Genomic DNA, 22,449 nt, shown 5'->3' with positions numbered 1-22,449 from the left:
RAACTTACAACCTAACTAGGCACCTAACAAATATGGGAAAGGCAAAGATATTCAAAGGCACACAGAAGAGGACAAAGCTAGAACTACAGCCGCTCTCTTGAATTTTTCTCCCTTATTCCTATGGGATAGAGTTATCGCTTGTTCATCCAGTGTTAACTTTTCCACAGTGGTTTCTACTTGATAAGTTGCCTAGCAAGTCTGGGTCCGGAAGTTTTTTTTTCTCTGTCATAAAACTGCTTCTGTTTCATTTATTTATTCTTTTCTTGTGCATTCCTCTTTGCACTCAAAAGGCATATGTTATTTACACAGCTTAAGTACTGTCATAGGATTTGGTAGGTGTGGAATTAAATGCTGTTGGCTGAAGTGGTAACCTCAGCAGAGGATGGGAATTTTGCAGGATGATGGAAAGGCCTTCTGTCTTCATCTGACACAGACTAAGACACTTGATGGCAGGCAAATAAAATGTACTTCTCCAAATGTCTGCATATACAAAACGCTGTTCACAGCAGTGGGATTCTGCACAGCAGTGTGTAACACATGATCAGAAAAAATGGGAAAAAAGTATGTTCCTTGTCTCCTAAATTGCTTGGCACTCACTTAGATCTCAGATAAGTGGATTAGTTTTCTAATGCTGAGTGGGAAGCAGTTCAGCACTTTTTGCTATTATCCATTCTGAATTTCCTTTGTGCAAAATAGACTGTGTTACCTTATACTATTCTCTGTGGACAAGGAGGACAACTGATAATCCGTTTTCTGGAAAATGTCTTTTTGTAGTTTTGGAAGTCATTAGTATATTCCAGCTCAATTTCCTCTTTCATCTAAACTCAGTTCTTCTTAATTTTCTCTTAGGCCATATCTCTATGACTTTTAAAACATAATTTTTTTCTTTTTCTCTGGTCTTTCTCTGATTTGTTTACTCTAGTTTACAGAGTACTAAATCCTTAACATTGCTGACCTGTTAGGAATGAAACCTAATTTTATACATTTGGGGTACAACAAAAGAAAAAAATGACTCAAGCCAGAATATAATCAAATGTTAATTTTCTGTTCCCAGAACACAGCACAATAGAAGGGAACAATCACAATTTTAATATATCTAATTGTGAACAAAAATAATTCAGAAAGAAAGAAACTCAACACTTGTCCAGAAACCAACCCATTTGGAAGACCTACTTTCAGAAAACAGTTCTGTGCCTGCCTTTCTTAGTGCTGCTTATATTCAGCTTCTAGGAGTGTCTCATGTAATTCAGCCCCTTTCTGAACCAAYTGAAAAGCATCACTGATTGACTATAAAGAAAACCTCGTATAATGTTCAGAACATGCAGAAATCTAATTTTAAAAAAAGTTCAGTCAAAATTTTCAGTCAGTCAAGTGAATAGCTCTATTTGAAAACTAYTTTATTAACGTCTGTTAGCATAACTGAAAAATATTTTATTCTTCTTTTGCTAATACAGTTTTAAGTCTGCAGTATAGGGTCTGTAAGTCCAGACCTCTGGGTCATATAGACAGGTATAGCTCTATCCACTTTATAAACATGTTATGCACACCTACAGAGCTGTGGATCCACTCTTACACTAAYGTAAACCAATGCTAACACAAGAAAAATTAGACTTTTTTGTTTCTCATGTTTCTCAATGGCTTATCACAGAAAGAGAAACTAGTGAGACAGAAAATAGCTTTTCTKAACTATTTTACAGSTACTGAAGAAAAAACACATACATCATGAAAATTGCTGTATTGGGATCATCATCACTTCCTGACTTTGGCAATTTAACTTTATTTATACTTTGAACCATAGGAATCACAATAGCATTAAGCGAATAGAGAGTCATCTCTGTAAAGTATTTTTCARTCTTACTTGATACTTATAGCAGGTAAATCTGTCTATTTGTTTATATTTAGTTAGGTAGTATTTTGGCAAATTCTCCACTATCTACATATAAATATTAGATGCTCTAGGAAACATCAGCCTAGAAACAGTTATACTAAATCTGTGTTATTCATTTATAATCTTTCACACAAGTACTATTTTTTAAAAAGTACATTAGGTTATTATGGTTTCTATAAACATTCTGATTCTGATCTGGAATTAATCAAGTCAATAAATAAATACAACAAATGGCAAATAATGTTTTGTATGTATTTGACTTGTAAATACATATGTAAAATATTTTATTAACAGCAGGTGGCAACCTTTGAAATTTGGATTACAGCAGTGTGATTTTACTTCTAAATATACACACATAAATTATTTAAGAATGATTTTGTAAGCGGAAGCTGGTTTATTTGAATATCTGCTTATTGAAAAGATTCACATTAACCTTTTAGAATGGCAATTTTATGCAGGAAGCCTACATTAACTGTGGGAATCATAACCTGTTTAGGAACTCAATACAAATACTATTTCATACTACTTTCACAATACTGTAAATAATGTGCATTTTATTAAAATTAAAGTGAACATTTGAGATGTATATTTAGTATACTTCTCTAGTAAAGTATTATACATTCATAACTACAAATACATCTTTTATTATTCTTCAAATGCAATATGATTCATTGTTTTGCTGTATTGCAATATCTTGAAATTGTTCTTTGATGGCTGTCAGGGGATAACTGTCCTGCCTATGAAAACATGGGACTGATAACACAAAATTCACATCTGATATATTTCCCTTTTCCTAACCCAAGCATGCCTGCCATTTAAGTTCTTCCTCCTACCAGAGAATACAGCCATGGAAATAAGTACAATTGTACAGAAGTCAGAAATACTGTTCAATTCATTTTTCCTGCTAAAATCAGAACATACAATTTCCCAAGCAACTCAGACATCCTACACTGTTTGCATCTTACTTTGTTTTCTTACACCTGACCAACAATGTATTCTTTTACTTTAAGAAAATATCTCATCACAGATAAATATGATCAGATTCACCAAATGTTCTTGTTTAATCACTTTCGAGGAAGCTCAAATGTGCTTTTATTAGCTTTTATTGAGGAAGACTAAATCAGTCAGGAGGATAAAGTAAAAACTGCTGCAAATAAATATGTTTTAAGATTATATTAAAACAGGAAAGGCATGCCTTTTCATTTTAATTGACTTTTATTTTTTGTAGAATGTTGCTCATGTATTCATTCWCTCTGTACATGACAGTAAGGTTAATTCTTTGCCCCTTTCCTTCATTTAATTGGAATTTGCTCCCTATACAGGTGTCTCTTGTACAGTGGATAAAAAGAATTCCACGACTTAAAAAAACAGCCCTAATACTCTCAGAAACAGTGCATTCCTACAGAATTTCCGCATCAAATCATCTCTACTCCAAATAGTGTAGCTGCAACTATGCAATAATTTTTTTTTTCTGGTAACTTTTTATACTGTAGTATTTTTATTTATTTTAAAAAACGATGCATTGCTTAGATATCCAACTGGGATAGTTTACACCTAGTTACAGAAATGTAACCATACTGAGAGAAAAACAGCAGTTGCTGAAAGCAAGGCCCGATATGGCTTTTTATGGACATGGCTTTTTATACACTGATCTTTTCTCTCCTAAAGATAACCATCAGAGTAAGGCACATATTGGTGTATATAACAGCAGTGATTATATTTGGTTCTCACCTGGGCATCTCTGTTCACTGCACCGTCTAACTTCCTCTCCAGTTCCTTCACACTGTTGCCCCGTTACAGAAGCACCTTGACAGATCCTTATTCGCCTCTCCCAGCCACCATCACAGGATTTGGAACACCCACTCCAGTGTCCCCACTGGTTCCACTGGCCATTTGCTTAGAAAAATATAATTATAGTCATGACATAATGACTGTTATAGGAGGATGGATAGGTTATTCTTTACTTAGGTCAAAGAAGAAAGCCCCCCCCCCAAAAAAATATATTTATATAGGTAAAACTTGTTACAGAAATGATAGATTTAAGTGCATGAAACTTCTAAAGATGGGCATGTCTCTACTTGGCTCTTAAATATGGACTTGTTGGCTAAATGAATCGCATCTCAAGGTAGAGTAAAAAGAGTTGATGAACATTAACTCTGAGTTAGACTGCAAAACAGACATTTTTGTTTTAAATGTACTTACTTTTAAATGTACTTGTATGGTGCTATTGTATGGCACATATAATGACACACATTTGCAATATACATAAATAACTAATAAAAAGCTAAATAAAAACACTCCTGTATATGTTATTTTAGAAGCTTTATTTCACATGACCTGACAGTGCAAATGGGGCTTAAAATTCAATATAAATAATTACCCACACTGAAAGGCTGCTTTTATACTTTCAGCGGATCATGATGAAGCCTCAACAAAGAAGAGGAACAATTCAAGTATGTTCAGTTTCTAGGTTCTTGACAGACATTATTAAACTTCTTAGTTCTCAGATATTCTGTTCTAAAACTGTTGTATTTTCTTTAAATGATGGTAAAACTGAAATGCAGATATGCAACCCCTGTCATGCAGTCTTTTCAGATGAATTCTTTATTTTTGTATCTCCAGGTGCCTCCTCAAAGGGAAAAAGGAGTAAGGCCACAATTCTCCCTCTGGAAGAGGGCTGCTCTGCCCATTTTCAGCCCGCTGGGATCTGCAGAGGCCCAGAAGTCTGCCTATGCATCACTGGTTCTAGTCTCAAAGCTACTGGCAAGACAGGCCYTTGATTCTCTTTTCAGTAGCAGGCATGTGTTGCACTTCTTTGTGTGAATCRCTACTTACCAGTGCACTCCGGGTTATAGCACTCCCTGCTCTCAGCCCAGGGCCCCCGGCACTCGGAGCCACCGTGGGCTGCAGCGGTGCACTGTCGGCTTCTCTGCTGGGTGCCATTGGAACAGGTCACCGAGCACTGGCTCCACGAGCTCCATTCTTGCCACTGTCCATCCACTGCCACACCAGACACAAAAGAGACACACCAGAATTACCACCAAACCCATGCAATGCCTCAAGTATTCATCCTAGGTTAGGAAGTTTCAATTTATCTATGAATGCAGCTCTTGGGCTAATCCCAGACTGAAGACATTTGCCTTCTCACAGTAATATTACTGACTTGGAAGGCCTTGAAAACTTTGCTTATAAAATGTATCATATCAAACACAGAAACTGCAATGATGAGCTATTTTAAAATCTTTAAAATCTTTTTTCTTTTTCTTCAAGTAAAGAAATTTTCATCTTCTCAAAGGGCATGCTGATACAGGAACAGAAATATTATGAATATGCTAACATACCATGATATTTGAAAGGCCCAAAAGGTTTTTATTCTGTAAAAGTCTTGTTTGCATTTTTAGGCAGAAGTGGGGACCAATCTTGTATYGTATAAGCTCTGAGCCCTTGAAAGTGATTCTTTACAGCTTCAGTGATCACTTGCATGGGTCAGCTTAAGATCCTTAGTCTGACTGCAAAATTTAGTCTGTTTAGTTGAATAGGAAAAGGAAAACTGAGTTGTCACACTGCCTATTCTATTTTTTATATTTATAATGTCGCATACGCTTTTATCATCCATCAGCCATCTAAGGTAAATGATCCCAGTTCTTCAATATGCTTTTCAGATAAAACATAAAAGAACAGAAATGGCCTTCCTTAGTCCTCAAGTCTACTTCCTTCTAGTATGTTGCATAATCTTCTTTCTGAATTTGTTAAGTTCAGTTTTAAACAATATAGATATGGTGATCAGTTCCGCATTTAGTATTTTATATTAGCCATCACATTTTAATTTGGATAAGTCTTGTCATGAGTAAAAGTTTTGGATTGTTATTTTCAATTTCATATATCAGAATATTTGTTTGGGTAAATGAAAATATTCAAAACCAAAATAATAAAAATACAAACCAATTAAGTTCTCACACAAGTGAAAAATTAGATATTCTATAATGAATAGGAGATCTAGACAGGATTTCTAAAAATGGATAAGCATTATAAAATGTGTTATTACTTATTGTACTAATTCAGAACTCTGTATTCATACAGACTTCACCAATCATCAGTTGCTCATTGCCTCTACAATTACCCAATATAAACTAAAAATTCAGGTTGTACTACAATGTGATTTGATTAATAGTCTTCTTTGAAAACCTGCTTTTATAATTACAGTTGCCACAAAAGCACAATTGCTTAAAATTAGTAACTTCACTTGCCAATCCCTTATTTCAAAATTTTCCTAAAGTAGTATTGGAATAGCAGCTTTCTATGTTTGTAGTGTTAATAATTAAAATAGGAAGCAGGATTTTTAAGTTAATGGAACATTAAAAATATTATGGGAAACATTATGGAAATTACAATTGAATGAATCCCTCTTCAGTTTTATTCATTGCTACCTAGTATTTTCTAGGGTAGGAAAGGTCAGATCAATTATGATAAATGAATACTTTAGTAAACAACARCATGCCTTTGCCCCCTCAATAGGGGCTGAGAGAGCCAACTACCAGGTAGTTTATGTGACTACTTTATTGTATTTTTGCTACAGTGTCTGTGCAGAAAACTTATTCTGTGGCTTCTCATACATATTTCATGTATCTCTCTTCTTTAGCTGTACGAATAAATAGTGTGCAAGTTTTCTCTTTCAGAAATACTGTTAAAAGGCTGAAGAATTTGTCCTAGTGATTCCTGTATAGAACTGAGCATTGAAATTGCAACAAATCTTAATATTCAGCAAAGATTTAAGCTACTTTTAAATGTAGCCACTATATAATTTCTTCTGATGAAATCCATTCCAGTACAGAGAACTATTAAAAATTCAGAATTCTTGAATAACTCCTTATTTTGACAGCTTCAGTGTAACATCTTTYGTGCTTCTTTTCAATACTAAGGTGAGCTGAATGCATTAATTTCTTCTCTGCTATTTTTATTTGGCACTTCTCTTGTTGTCAGCTCAGCTTCATGCTCATATATAATGTTAATTACTTTTATGTAGGCACATGTAAAATTGTGCAGCTGCCAATTGGCCAAAAACTGGATTAAGTCAAATTTTCTGCAGCTGCGTAAAACACCAAAACTTTTCCATAAATTCTGTGCTAAAGCTGGAGTATACTTTCCTGGCCTGAACAAAAATAAACTTCAGGGTTAGTGAAAATGAAAGAAATTTACTTCTAATTCTATGAAATGCTAAGTTCCACTCATGTTTTGACTTCATCTCCATTTGCAAATCCTCAAATAAACATCTGTTAATGAAAAGTTCATCGACCTTTTTCAGAATGAGCTCAGTAACAGAGAATCTATTTGCAGAAGTGTTGTGAACTGTACATGTGCAAGAAGTGTACTGCACGGGTAACCTTTATTTTGTATCAGACTGAACTCATGAAGAAAAGCTTCTACACCACAGCTACCTAACATTTTTTTAATATCTAGATACTACATTGAGTTCAGTAACCATAAAGGAGATGATTTCTAAAGCAAAAAGTTATTTCATTTTATATATATATACATATATATATATATATATAGGTCTTGAAAATTTTTGTCAAAATAAAAACCTATGGACAGACATTTTTAAAATTAATAGTAAAAGGCTGGAGTTTTTTGAGTTAGTTTGAGTTTCAGTGAATAGAAGGGTTAATGTGAAGTCTACATATTGTTTACTTTTTCAGGGATAGTTTTTCTGGAAAGAGGTTTAAGTAAATAACTCCCAGAAATTAGACACTTTAACATTCTGACTCTCTTTTCCTCTTTTCCCAAATATTCTTGTTATCTGGTGAACAAATATTCACAGTGAACTCCAGTAAGTATAATCCAAATACACATGGTAGACACAACATGCAAGCTCTGAGTATCTCCCTTTAAGCCATACTCAGAAAGCTGCTTGTCTTTTGATTCTCCAAGACCCATCCTGAATCAAGATTCCCTACCAAAGTGCTGTATCTTGGAGAAACAGAGACTTATCTGCTTGTGTAACAACTAGAACAGAGTTACCATCCCGGTTACATCCTCTGACCACTACAGTTAAAATTATTAACTATTCAACACCCATATTTTTCTGTATGCAAGGGGCAATAAAGAAATCCCAACAACGCGGACCGAACGCACTGTAACAGAGCAGAGAGTTGCTATATAAGCTCACCAGGGCAGAGTGCAATATTGCAAGGTTTATGTTGTGTTTCAGGTCCATCACATGATCTTCCCCCATACTGAGGAGGTATACATGACCTTGTTCTAGTTCTTTGGCCTCGACCACATGTGAATGAACACAAACTCCAAGGGGACCATTCCTCCCAAACGCCATGTACTGCAACAAACCAAACAGATTTTAACCAGAAACAGACACACAAGTAAAAGAAGGATTTCAAACTAATTATAATCAATATTGCAAAAGGGAATTGTTTTGCCAGCTTCAGAAAAATCAGTACCTACAGCAGCAAATACATCTTTACAAGAATTTACTTGTTTCCAAAATCTTATTCTTCATAAAATATATTTAACTTTGACAATTTTTCTGTACTCTTTTAACTAATCTATCACTYGCCTTTTCAAAAGTTAATTATGATTTTTTGGTGCTCAACTTGAGATATCTATTAAAGAGAGATGTATGCTCTGATTTTCAGGAGACATATGGTTAGTCTTTATGAAAATCAGGCAWATACTTTATCTCATGTGGCAACTATAAAAACATGAAGCCATCAAAATTAAGCTTTCTTTTAAAAATATGGGAATAAATATAATAATTTCTTACTGTGTCACCATGATAAATTGAGAATCCTATGTTACATTGTTTCATACGTTTAAATACTGGAGGYATGGCACCACATGTGCTTGATTAAGTTCCTCAAAATACCACAGTTGTATAAGCAAAATAGATTTGCGACGTTTCTTTAAATGAATACATTCACTGGTTTAACATATATAGTAATGCATGCATCACTAGATCTTGTAACAGATGTTGACTCAACAAACTTCAAACACCTTCAGAGAATGCAATAAATTACAAGCACATCCAAATATTTTTATATAAAAAGTATTTCATAAAAAATGATATAAGAAATCCTAGAAAATGCATCTTTCTCCAGCCTTACTTCTTTCCAGTGAAGGAGAAACTAATTTACAATAGCCATTTCYGCTTACGTGCATATATATTTCCTGTTCAGAAACAACTGGAGTCAACTTTTCTGAATGCTCTACATAAACACTATGTTATAGAAAAGCATGTATTGGTATAACAATCCCATATGAATGCTTTGGCAAAACAGTTCTTTATGAATTGAAAACTMTTCCAAAACATTTTTCTTCTGCTTTACCAAAAAGTAGTAGATTAGCCTGTTTAGGAACAGGAAAACTTCAATAATGCTAGACATTTAAGAAAAATCTGAAGACTTAGCATCTCAACTGAGCACTAGCCTCAGCGTCATATAACTCTGTGTGTTTGTGTTAAGAGCTGTTTGAGGGTGTCTGGAGGAATGAAATAGTGTACCACATTTCAGTGTATCRCTGGCAATGGTTCACAACACTACAGAAGAAAAGAGATTTTCTGGTCTGTCTGCACTTATTCTCATGGCTGTGAAAGAACCTCTCATGCATTGTTTTTTTTGCCTTCCCAGTGCCTACAAATAAACAAATAAACCTCTTCTTGTAGGTATTAGAATAACAATTCCTGAGGTGAAATTCAGTTGCTTTAGGTGTGGAAGGATGTTTGCCCAGTGATATATTARCACAAAAGGATCAGTAAGATCAAGAGGAATTCTGCATGTAGGTAGCTTCTATTGCATTCCATTAACACTAAGGAAAATTGTCATTTCAGATGTTTCACTGAGGTAAAAAGTTTTTTAGATAACTTCAAGGAAACTGTATCCGACAAAAATGTCAAATTGTATATAGTTAATGTGTTTACCCACTAGGGAACATCTCAGTTGTTGAGAGATTTTTGAGTAACCACATACAAGCAGTGTAAAAATACAATAATCATTTCACATCCTACATGGCTAGCTTTATTTAAGTTCTTATATTCTAAATACTACATCAGTCTATATTATATTAGCAAAAAAGTCAGGAAAATTCAAAATTAATGGTCAAGTGATAAACTTCAGTCTAGTGATTTTTAAAATCTTCATTAACTTTGACATTTGTGTCAAAAACACGAAACATAGTCTTTCTAAACCTGGTAAATTGATGAGTATATCTTTTTATGAGGCCTTATATTTGATCTTTTCTCAACATGTACTATTAGAGAGATATTATGATGCAACCATAGCATTTCAAGATTTTTTTCATTGGCAATACATTAGATTTTGAATCCAGGCATACCTCTAAAACTCTAAATTTAAATTTACCCTAAACTCTAAACCAATTTGTTAGATCAGAATCTAAAGGACAGTCAGTAAGAGCAAAGAAATACTTTAGTTTATTGATACTAAAACAGTTGATTAAGATGCTCAGGTGAAACAACAAGTATTTCAAAAAGTATAAAACATAAGTCAAGCTTTAAAAGTCAAATGAAAAAAGTTTATGCTGTAAAAAGTAACAAACAGGAAAGCTCTAAACACTAGACATAGGTTGAGGTTTTCAGAGTACATATTAGTTTAAGTCTAATGTTTACATTTGGGTTTACAGTTGATGCTGTCAAAATGTTATATGTTGGCTTCATTTAAAAATGAMAGAATTTCCATGAGTTGAGGGACACTTTAAAGGTATTGTCTTGAGCCACATGTTTGTATGCCTTTTCTGGCAAGAGTAGCTGCATGTAAGCTGTAACAAAGATAATCCTTCAGTGATTCTGTATCTGAAAACAAGCTAAAACAATGTGTTTGGCTTTGAGTGGGTTCAAACTTGCACCAGCCTCTATTTCCTTCTGGTTTAAAGTGAGGAGCTGTGCTCAAGATTGTCTTCTGTGATAAATTTTAGCTCATTTAATACAAATTTCACAGTATCCTCTTACATGTATATGAYTTGTTTTCTGTATCTTGTAGATAGCTAGTAAAGTAAGGATGGAAAAGGCATAACACTAATAAAATGACTGATGTCAGCATACAAACATCAAGGGCAATTGATCTATATAAATGCATCATAGCAGTGCCCAGTATTACCCAGATTACCTTTAGACGATCCACTGAAGAAATTAATTATTTTTACCTTTCTTCATGAAATTTCATTTACTTTCTTTAATACCACTCCCTAAATGCAAAAAAACCCTGTAACATCTGATGAATTATAGCCAGACGAGCTACGCCAATTTATACCAGATGGAGAGATGGCCCACAGAGGAGTTACTGTTTTCTATAACAGAGTTTCAAATGAAAAATTCATTATTTGAGACAAAAATATTCAAGTTACTGCCAACTTATCTGTCAAAAAAACATTGCTAACACAATGAATTTGGATTACTGCAGAGCATCTTTCCCTTAATTTGCCACTTTGTGAACCTAGTCGTATTGAAGTGAACACCCACAGTATCAGGTGGGAGGAGGCGTAAGGCCATGTTGGCCCTCCTCYTACAAGCGTTTGTTAGGAGATTTTTATTAGGGTTTAAATGACTTTGATCTGTTCAGCTTTAAACCATGGAAACATATTATGGCTTATGATATTGTGTGATATATGATTTAATAGTTTAATATGGAAGAATAATTCTATCTAAGCAAAATCACAATTAAAATAATTTTTTGRATGAAATCAGAGTTTTTGTATACACAAATTTAAATTCACTTAAGTGCTACAGTGTATGGTCCTGTACCACTGAAAGTCTTTTCCTGTATCTTTCCTTAAATGATCTGGCACCCGCCTTCCAACCTTCACGTTTAAGCCATATAGCTTTCTATATGTCTCCTTCTAAAGAGACAGTTTTCTTCCCTCTTGTTTTCTTCATCTCGGGTGAAGCCCCGAACTTCCAGAGCATAAATTATTAATAATAAAGGTGTAGGAATTAAAAAAGTTAGTGCTAACTTCCTTTTATTCATTGTGTTAGTCTGCCCATGCAGGCACAGAATATATCAAAATGCGCATGAAAATTTCAGCAATACGGCTCAAGCTCATTATTACGAGCCCTGAGAAATAAAGAGAGGTAAGTGTGACAGTCTATCATATCAGCCAAATTATAGTTTTGAGTATACAAAAGTTTGAAATGTTTTAGTGTACTTGTGCTCCTGCCATGTTTTGTTTTACCCATTAGCCTGAACTTCAGCTAAATTTTGTGGTGAAATGGGTTGAAGCCAATGGAGACAGGAGACACAAACTAACTGAGATCAGCTACAGGCATAGAAATTTAGCACTCTTTCCCTTGAGGTCTTAGTTATGTTATAAATTATCCAGTAAGCAGAAATAAATCAATAGCACTACAGTACTGGCACTGGATCTTGAGATACCCTTTGCTCACAGAAGAGCCAGTAACAGCAGCAGTTACATGAGCTGTATTTTGTTGCCTACTAGCGTGCACCTTTCCAGAAGGCTCTTGATCCCATGATGTTTACAGCTACCTAATGGCCTCATTTCTCTGAAACAGGATTGGTCATAAACAAAGATAAATAAACCACAATTGCATAAAGATAGTTCTTTCATAATTTTACTTCAGTTATCGGTGCATTATTGTGAAATTTAACGTGTTATTTCAATACTAATTATATTCAGCATAATAAAAGTATATCTAGAAAGGACAAACCAAATCGCTTTCATGTACTTAAGAAAAAGATTTTGTGTTCTAGCTCACTGTTGCATAATGGTGACACTGGTGAATCCCATTCTCAAAATTTTCCAAGACAGCTAGATCATAGACAGATGATCTTCCCTAATATCACAGTGAGGATAATGTATACTACAGGAAATCATAGAATCAGTAAGGTTGGAAGGGATCTCTGGAGATCATGTAGTCCAACCTACCTGCTCAGCAGGGTCACCTAGAGCAGGTTAGACAGGGTTGCATCCAGGCAGGCCTTGAAGATCTCCAGAGAAGGAGACTCCACAACCTCTCTGGGCAACCTGTGCCAGGGCTCCGTCACTCTCACAGTGAGTATATATATTCATTCATATAATATTCATTCATAAAATACATGGAGGAGGAGAAGAAAATACTGTTCCAGGCTTGTACTAGTATTATAAATTTAACTGATTTCACTGAAGCTTCTGAATAGATGTTTGAAGTATAAGCCATAAGCCATTCTGCTCATTTTTTATTTTAGAGGGACAACTTATCTGGAAACATTAGTACAAGTCTCAAAATGCACCCTCACCATCCTTCCTTTACTAATCATACATGCATATAATGAGTCTGCCTAGATTCTGTATCTGTAGGTTACAAGGAGAGACTACTGTTATTTTTGTTTGTTGCTTCTTATTTGCTCTAATTTGCTCTCTAAGATGTAAAAGCTTGCTATATTAATTCAGACAAAAGCTACACGGAATGAGTAGTTTGGTACAGATATCCAGGCTAAATTCCAGATGCGTATGTGTAGGCTTGGATTGTTTTGTCATACCTGTTTTCTAATTACTGTAGTTTACTAACTATTCATTTTGTTATCCGTGAACCATGCATAAAACTTTCTTAGACAGGATTCATAATATAATGTAAACAGAGAACATTTAGGCTAATAATTAGAAGGATTTCTGAAAAACTAATGGAGTTGTGACTAAGAAAACACATTTCTAAATTGCTAAGTGACTCCTGCAGCCAGAGACCAATATAAATTAATAATACTAATAATACTTTTGTCATTATGTGGAACATAATTGTTTACCTAGATATAATGTTTGAAGTTGCTTTTCGTTACAGAATTTCCCTAAATGCTATCAAATATATCAGCATGCAGACTCTGAGGGATCACCTATGCAACCACCACTGGAGATTTTGGTTACACAGTAACAAAAGATATATTGTTACACAGTAACAACAAGAGAGGCTGTTTCTATGTATTACTAATCATTCTGATGAAGTGCCTGGGGTTCTCTATGCATGACAGTCTACTTCACTCAGAAAACAGTCACCTTCCCCAGAACCTGGAGATGGCTCTGGAATCAAGCATTACAGAACAGATGAGGAATTTGTGCATCTGAAGAGAGGAACRTGATTTTTCCATTTCAGAGATATCGGAGGAAAATGAATGTAGTCACATGGCATATGCCTTCCTTTGTGCCTCCTATCCCAGATAAGTTAGATCGACAGATAGAGGGTCTAAAGGTAAGAAAAGAGATGTGCCCTTTCAGCAAGTATCTTAAATGTGTCTGTCTCTTCTCCTTAGTGTACAACTACCATCAAAACTCCACGTATGTTCAGATCTCTGAGACAAAAGGAGTAGGAAAGCTGTAAYGCAAGATAATGATGACCTTTACCTTGTGTCAGATGTAAGAGTGCTAGTTTTTGTCTGATCCTCCTTTGATGGATAGCTATTGCCCTTTCTGGCCAGAACAATGTAAAAGAAAGTCCACAAGGACATTACTGTGCAGAGAATATTATTTGGCCCATTGCCAGTAAGACAGTACTCTAAATAGCTAAACAGTTGCAGTGTAGAATGATATATGTTAACTTAAGCCACCCTATTGATCAGTCTCCACTTCTTAATGTGTTGGTTATCAGGATTTTTGCCCCAGTTCGTATTCTGCACTTGCACTGTCTTTTTATTTTTTTTATGAAAATCAAAGAACAGATATTTTCTTAAAGATCTAAAACTGTCAGGAAAAGAACTCTTGCTCAATATCTTGGTTATTCTGAAAGAAAAAAATAATCTGCATGACAAAACTTCACAGCTAAAGAAAATTACACTTATCTGTTCTAATCTAAATGCTTCTATGCAATTCATGTTAAAAATAAAAATAAAAAATATAATTTAAAATTCTTATCATTACACAGTTCAAAAACATCCACAATTTTATTTATTGGCTGCTAACACTACCTGGACAGAGGGCAGTGTTATTGCAAACCCTTGATTCTCTTAAAGGGCCGCTGCAGTGTGTCCCGTAAGGTGATACACAAGTTCTGGTTCGCACCTGCGACCCTTGACCACAAGTAACTGAACACGTACTCCATTGGGCCCATTCTTCAACACCAGATTCACCTGTATTCAAGACAACAAACATGAATATAGACATAAGTATTAATGAGACATCTTTTTGCTGAAGCTCATTATATTCTGTCCTTACAATTAAAGAAAAAAGTATCATACTAAAATAAATATTTAAAAGTTCATGGAAAAAAGCAGCTGTGRAAATGTGCAATGAATAGAAAATGAAGACACCTATAATGCTGCAGTCACATTATACCTGTCAGAGTAAAACACTTTGATCACTTAGCATCATTTACAGCTCCATAAGAAATACTTTCTTTCAACATTCTAGAAACCACACTGCCCTCAGGATGCTAAAAAAGCCAAAGACAACTCTTTTTACATAATAGCAAAGGATTTAGCTTTGACATTTATCACTTTAGAATGAAGACTAGGTAATAGTTTAAGGARCACTGCCAGTTGCGGAAATCTGATACAAAAAACTACAAACCAAACACCGAATCTTTTATCTTTTCTTGAGTGGAGTCTTCTACTATTTGAAAGCAGTTTCTTGGCAAAGGGCAATGCTTCACTTACAAATTTTTAACTTGGAAGAGTGGGATAGGAACTTTGATTTTTTCCTGTGCAGTTCTGTTACTAGTTTTTGATCCACAGATGTCCTAAACTGTTGGATGTGCTAGACCTAATTATTGYATATAGTACTTACCACTATTTTCAAAGCTGTCAGATAGGAACAGCATGGTAGAATGAAGAATTCACAATTAATCATTTACCCAACAAATTCATGAGCTAATTGTCTGCAATTTGAAATGTTTGCCATTTTAAAAATTCTGTGGTTACATCACACCAAAAAAAAAAAAAAAAAAAAAAAAGGTTTTCAGTCCTGTATTGTTACATGTGCTATTTTAGTTTCCACATAATCACATAATCACACTGAAAGATATAAAATTAGTTTGCATAAAGTACTATTCCACATCGGGTGCAAAATCAGATATGTTTTATAAATACTGTACATTTGAAGTGAGCTGATTTTTTATTGTTGAGATAGTGCACATTATATTATTTCTATATCTTAACATGAGGCATGTATAAGCACTTTTTGCAAGAATGTTCAGGAAGGAGTGTTTAAATTCAGTTTTGAAGAACAGCCATATACATAAAATTCTTTTTCCAAAGGCATTCATGTTTAGAAAACTTCGTCACTCGAATATTCTCAGAAAGCAAATGTAGAAATGATGTGAATATGGCTGAAGTGAACCTACTGATCAATTTGAATTAAATAATTGTGGATTCATGTTCACCTTTCTCCATTAAAAAAATCAGTATAAATGCCATGTGGTAGCCTATATTAAATTATTGGATTTTAAACTTAAGTCTTCTTTGTAACAGATGGGATTTTATGTTCAAAATTCAGTGGTATGATATGACCTTCAGTCTTGAATACTTTGCTTAAAATTTTGGTTGTCTCAATATACCTCTATTCTGCCAAAAGTTTTGATGTAGCAACCAAGGAACTGTCTGCAACCAGGAAGTCTCTGGTGGTATCTTCAAAGAATGCAGTAAATGATACACTGTGATTTCTTGGTCAAGCATCTGTCCCAAGCTTTTTGTTTGTTTGTTTGTTTGTTTCCACAAGCAAAGCACATAACTTTTGAAAAATGCTTGTCTCTGCTAGTCCTCTAAGAAGCTCTAAGTTCTAAGCTCTAAAATTCAAAGATTTTTTTTWAAAAAATTTGTGCTTCTTATTTAGTAAGAAGACAGAATACTTTACAATTAGTATATACAAATCCTCTTGCTTTTCAGAAAATGGTATAAAACTGCAACAACTTCTAYAGATAATGACAAAAAGATGAGCTTTTTACATAAAAAACTTCACCAAAATGTTTTGTGCAGTCATTCTGTGTATTTGTTAGGAGAACAAAGGAGAAGTTTAAGCACTGATTATTTTTTTCATCATTTTTTGACATGAATTTAGCATTTTGATCAAATTAGCACATAGCTTGGRTTCAGGATAGAGGATATAATATGGTATAAGTATCTAATCTCTAGGTAGACAGTAACTATTATATAACCTATAGTATAAGTAAGTCCTATGTAAAATATACTGTGGGTTTCTAGACTAATCTTTTTTTGACTTTTCTTTTCTTACATGTTTAACACTTGACTTTGCCCTTGTTAATGTGGTTTAGATAAAAGGTCAAACAGAAAAAAAAGTCAAAGCTATGTCTCTCAAGACGTTCCTCATTRTATAAAACAACCATATATGCTCTTTGTAAATTATCTATTGTCCTACACAGACTGCTGACARTGCACAGCTAATAAAATACAGAAATAATTATTAAAAATCTTAAAATGTCAAAGATCTTTGTGATAAAAAGTGGGGTTTAACACTTGGAATATGACGAAAAATAGCAGCAACATGATACCAAGCCATGTGATTGTATTAAGTGAAATTTAAAATTAATATTGATTATTAAAAGCCTTGAGAATAGATGTACTGTCCATTTGCAAGAGGAGAGACCTAGCAAAATACTTAAACTTATGTAAAGGTAGGAAGCTTAAATCTTTGCTAGAGCATGATTCTATGTGCAAAAAGAGTGAAACTAGAGGAAATACAGGATAAATTTATCTCACAGACCACTTCACCTCCGTTTGCACTTCATATTATGATTTGTCATTTTTAATTTTTCAGAGTACTTTGTACCACTGTTAGTACTATTATTACTTATTTTATAGTATTTTAGAAGAAGGAAACACCTTTACAGACATAGTTGACCATTTTTTAATACAGGCAAATAGAGGTTTCTTTATATTCTGGAATAAAACTAGACTGCCTAAATTATCCCAAAATACATCTTCCATTATTCTTTTTTCTTTTTTTTTTCTTTTTGAAATGAAAATTTCAAGACGTCTGCTTTTTATTTTCTGTACAATATCCTGTTACTTTGCAACTGTTATATTTTTATGTCTATCATATTAAACATATAATCTCAAATTAACTGTTGGCAAACTACCAATCCCTCATTCTCCCCTATTGCCAAACATGTAAGAGGAAAGACAACTTACTGTACAGAAGGCCTCATTGATCTGTGTAACACTTACCTGTATTATACATTCTAAATCCCATAACACCTAAGGGAAGGATCAGTCCAAAAACATAAAATGACAAATATAGGACAATAAATTATTCACAAAATATTTTTTGAAAAATTTTAGATATGTTTCACTACCTCATACCACTCATAAGCATACAGGAAAATGCATATTTTAATATCACATATAAAACTGTTCTACTTCCCAGCAAAACTCTGTGGACTAAGTCCACCATCCTTAAAACAGGATTAAATGCTTTTCATAAATGTTTTCCAGGACAATTCTCAATTCTTGTCTCTCTGCGCTTTTAAGTATACATACATTTTACTGTACTTTTGTATTTGCTTTTTTATTACACACAAAATAAAATATTACACAGGCTAAAAACAGAGGAAATCTTGTGAACTTAGTATCCATTTACAAGATATTTTAAAGGCTTCTTAGTCAATGGGTAAATTCATGAGGTATGTTAGAAAAACCTTATGATTCAATTTAAGAAGAGAGCACATTAATTATATCACGAGAAAATGAATGCATTAGAGGTGAAGAAAATATGCAATGATCACTAGAAAGGAAAATCAAAATGAAGAAGAGATGAAAATTAGTAGCTATAGCCAAAAGAGCGCTGTATTACTTAAAATGTATTAACCTACAGTATGTAAAAGATACATTTCCTCAAAATTGGAAAGGTAAATTTATATGCTCTGCTCATACATCTCACATGCTTTCAGAACAGGACCTTGAAAACAAAGCCTGTATAATTTTGAACAATCATCTCCCACTCCACACACACAATATATCAGAARATGATGGTAGTAGTGGTGCATTTATAATGCAGTTCTCTAACACCCATGCACTGCAATGGATGATTAGAAATTATTAGATAGAAGTTTTACCTGATAACATGAAAGTTTTCTGGATTTGTGTAAGGAAATAAAATAGATTCTCCTACTTATTTTAGGATAATTGTATGAATTCAAGAAGAAGCATAAAAGCACAAGTGTTATTCTATGTAGTAAGCAACTAACACTGTAAGTCTAAGCTACATATGTAAGTCATAAGTTCTACTTGCCTGAATTAAAAACTGTATGCAACCAAGAGGGTTCTAGGCTTATTTCTTCCATTTATGTGTGACATAAAACTGAAGTTTTCCTACAGTAGTTAGCCATAAAAGTAGTCCTAGAGATTAATGGGAGGAAAACAGACCTCTTCCTCTAAGTTTTTTAACAGATAGATCTATACTAATTTGTTATACATGTATTTAGATTACTTATATACAATTTCTGCAAATCTGTTAAGTAGAGCACCCTACTACTAAGGAAGTCAACATGCAATATAACTAGATGCAATTATAGCTCTTTTACTAAAGTGAATATAACACTGGAAGCATTATGTATGATTGATGCAGGCATATTTTCTAGGTTAGTATCTACAGAATACAGAGTGAGTTGTTTCAAATCCATACAATACTTATGTGGCACAAGATTTTTATTGCTATAACTTATTGGAATGGAATACGTAGGGAACCATTAAAGAGTTAGGTTTTACCAACAGATGCACAGATCATTTCCTATGTCAGAATGGGGAATAATGTTGGTATATTAAAACTTATTCCAGCTCCCTGTTGAAACTTTACCATTGACTTCAAAGGCAGCTGTGGTAACTGTTGGCAAATATTCTCTTTTTTATGACTATAACTCTAAGTGTGAATTATCATTTCAGTATCTTTATCTAAAGAAGATGCAGTTGCTCGAAGAAAATTAGAAAAAAAWGTTTTAGATGAAAAACTGTTAGATAATTTGCATTTCCAATTAATAACTATTTATGGCCAATTTCATTCAGCAATTATGTATCTCAAAATTAGAGAATAGAGGATTGTGCTGGGCCAAAGATAGAAAATGCTGAATGTATGCACATCAGAATTACCTTAGCAATTAATTACTTTGATAAATGCCCGAAGCTGGGATTAGACCTCAGTCTATTTATCTAGAAATTCTGAAGCATTTTCTTAATGTTTTTGAAAAAATAATGTCACAGTAAGACGTCCTGTGTCTTGCATGTGTCAGACTATTTTATTACTAAATTAATTAATTTTACATTAAACTATTCAGTATCCACATATTATCTACCTAATTCTCAGCTACTTTATTTATGGACTTTAACTGGTGGAAAAAAATAATAAATGATTCAAAAAAAGTATCAGCTTAGAAAACTGACAAATATGCAGCAAAAGATTATGGAAACATGCAGTGGTTTTGCTAAAATTAACAACAGTAAATAGAAAAATGTAACTGATGTATTACCAGTTTGTGCCATAAATTTAGCAGCATCAGCTTGTTCCTGAGGGACCCTTTTCTCATGAACAGATCGAGGTCGCTGACTTTTAATTGTATGATCTCCCATCATTCCAAATTCTAAAGACAGAATAAAGGTTTATGAAAGCTTGTGTGTAGACATTTCTCAAAAGTAACATACTGTCTCATGCAATATGTTCCTAAACATACCTGGAAGTTGCTGGTAAGATTCAGGCAAGTGATCTTGGCAGTTAACATCAACTTAATTTTGCTACACTCAGCTCTTAATAAATAATTAATTAATTTATGCCTGCATATTTTCAAACATGAATTTACTATATGAACCAATATTCAGTGTAGTGAAACATACTATAAATCAGCTTCATGACATGGGACAAAAACAATTATTCAAACGCAGACATTTTATTTTTCTATTTTAAATCAGTGCAAACCACACTAGGAACTGACTGTTATAGTGTTAGACACTGTTAGAGCCTGTTGCTCTTCCAGAGGACATCTATTTCCGCACTCGTCTTTCAGGCTGATGAAGCCTTCATCAGGGATAATGAATCGTCTTTGGGAATGGTGTCAATGCAAAATAATAATTCAGCCAATGAGCTGCTTAATTTTTATGCTGAATCCAGCAAAAGTTTTGCTAACTTCTTCATTTCAGAAAACTCAGTTATAAAGACTATAGGTTGTATCTTGTCCTCAGCACTTGAAAAGGACTCCCCGTTGATTTTAATGGGGAAATCTGCATAAAAAAATTCAATGGTGTAGAAAGGCCCACAGTGTGAGAGACAAGTGTTTCATTTTTTATCTTATCACTGCTCTTATTTTCCCTGTCTAGTCCTGCACAAATCTTTTAATCCTCCACCTCAGAGTACATTTTTCCTTTCTGTGATGAAATGCAGAGGGAACACTGCACTTTTAAATAGACCACTGCCTCTTCAGCACAGTTCCCTCTTTTCCTCCCAAGCACACACAGCTTTCCACAGCTTGGTACTATATATTCAAATTCTGGTAGTACTGTAGGAAGCATATGCTGTGAACTGTGAAGTAACATAGAAGGAACTTCAAATACAACTCCAYGAAGTTTCTGTTGAGGCAGAAGGTGTCTGAAGCACTATAAACATTCAAAATACCTTTCCTGTATCTTGCAAATGTAAATGTAAAATTCAAAATTCTCCCCACTCCATAAAGTGATGAAGATAATACAACTTACCTTCCTACCTCAAAAGATGTACAACATTATGTGAGATGTAAATGTTATTAATAAATATTACTGGCAAATACATTGTTTTGATATATCTTTAAAACCAACAACAAGTTCTAATTTCTAGGTAGAGGAAAAAGTATTAAAAGGCAAATATARTTTAAAGCAGTAAATCAGCAAAGAGTTTTTTCCTGTCTATTAAGTTATTGATCTATTCTTCAAAACTAGAATTTCTTTCTGTAAATATTAAGGGCAACATTTAAACAAAAATTTCATTATTTATTTGAGAACAGCGAGGCAGTTTGCATTCTAAAGAGAATATTGAAAAAATCTAGTTAATTAAAAACAGTTTGAGAATCAAACATTGCACATTTTAAATATATCCTAGAAATACACTGGAAATAACTGAATTATATATAAAAATATATATCTAATTTGAATCTATATGTATATTTGTATACAGGTATGAATGTGTAGCTACATGCATATGCATGTTATAGTATTTTATGATATTTTTTTCACAAAATATGCCTCTACCACAGCTCCTCTTAATCAAGGTAGCTTTTTATGCTGTGGGGAATCTCTGACTATATTAGAAGTTTTATAATCAGTATTTTTATGTAAATTAAGATTAGACTGCTATTCTTTACAATACAAGATGCAGTACAAATGACCATTTAAACTATAATTTGCAACATGAGTGAGGGACAGGAGACTTTAATAGGCTCTCTTCCCTTGAAGGGGCTGTGAAAGTAAGACACTTTTGCTTTGAGTTTGCTGCCTAAACGCTGCCAGGCAGTTTAGAGGATCTGGTACCGTTCTTGCAGAAGACTTCTTTTTATCTCTCAAGTTACAACAAGAGTGCAATAATGGGAGACCTTTGCTAGAGGAAAGCTTTCCAGAGGCATACAGGGAAATTGTGGATGTTTTAGTCTCAGC

General features: G+C 33.8%; 1 protein-coding gene across 1 annotated transcript in view; it reads right to left on the bottom strand.

Annotated features, from left to right (window-relative positions):
* The window catches only part of ADGRB3 (adhesion G protein-coupled receptor B3), a 465,451-nt gene that overhangs the window by 256,188 nt on the left and 186,814 nt on the right, over window positions 1–22,449 (bottom strand). The window contains exons 3-7 of the mRNA XM_085316023.1: window positions 20,304–20,414; window positions 14,797–14,958; window positions 8,055–8,219; window positions 4,724–4,888; window positions 3,620–3,784 (exon numbers count right to left, since the gene is read on the bottom strand). Coding sequence (XP_085172149.1) covers window positions 3,620–3,784; window positions 4,724–4,888; window positions 8,055–8,219; window positions 14,797–14,958; window positions 20,304–20,414 — 768 coding nt within the window. The remainder of the gene's footprint in view (window positions 1–3,619; window positions 3,785–4,723; window positions 4,889–8,054; window positions 8,220–14,796; window positions 14,959–20,303; window positions 20,415–22,449) is intronic.

This window comes from Rhea americana, unplaced genomic scaffold (genome assembly GCF_003343005.1).
Source record: "Rhea americana isolate MKP2758 unplaced genomic scaffold, rheAme1 scaffold_45, whole genome shotgun sequence".
Classification (NCBI taxonomy): Eukaryota; Metazoa; Chordata; class Aves; order Rheiformes; family Rheidae; genus Rhea; species Rhea americana.
Note: the sequence above shows the minus strand (reverse complement) of the source record. Positions and strands in the feature narration are given on the sequence as shown.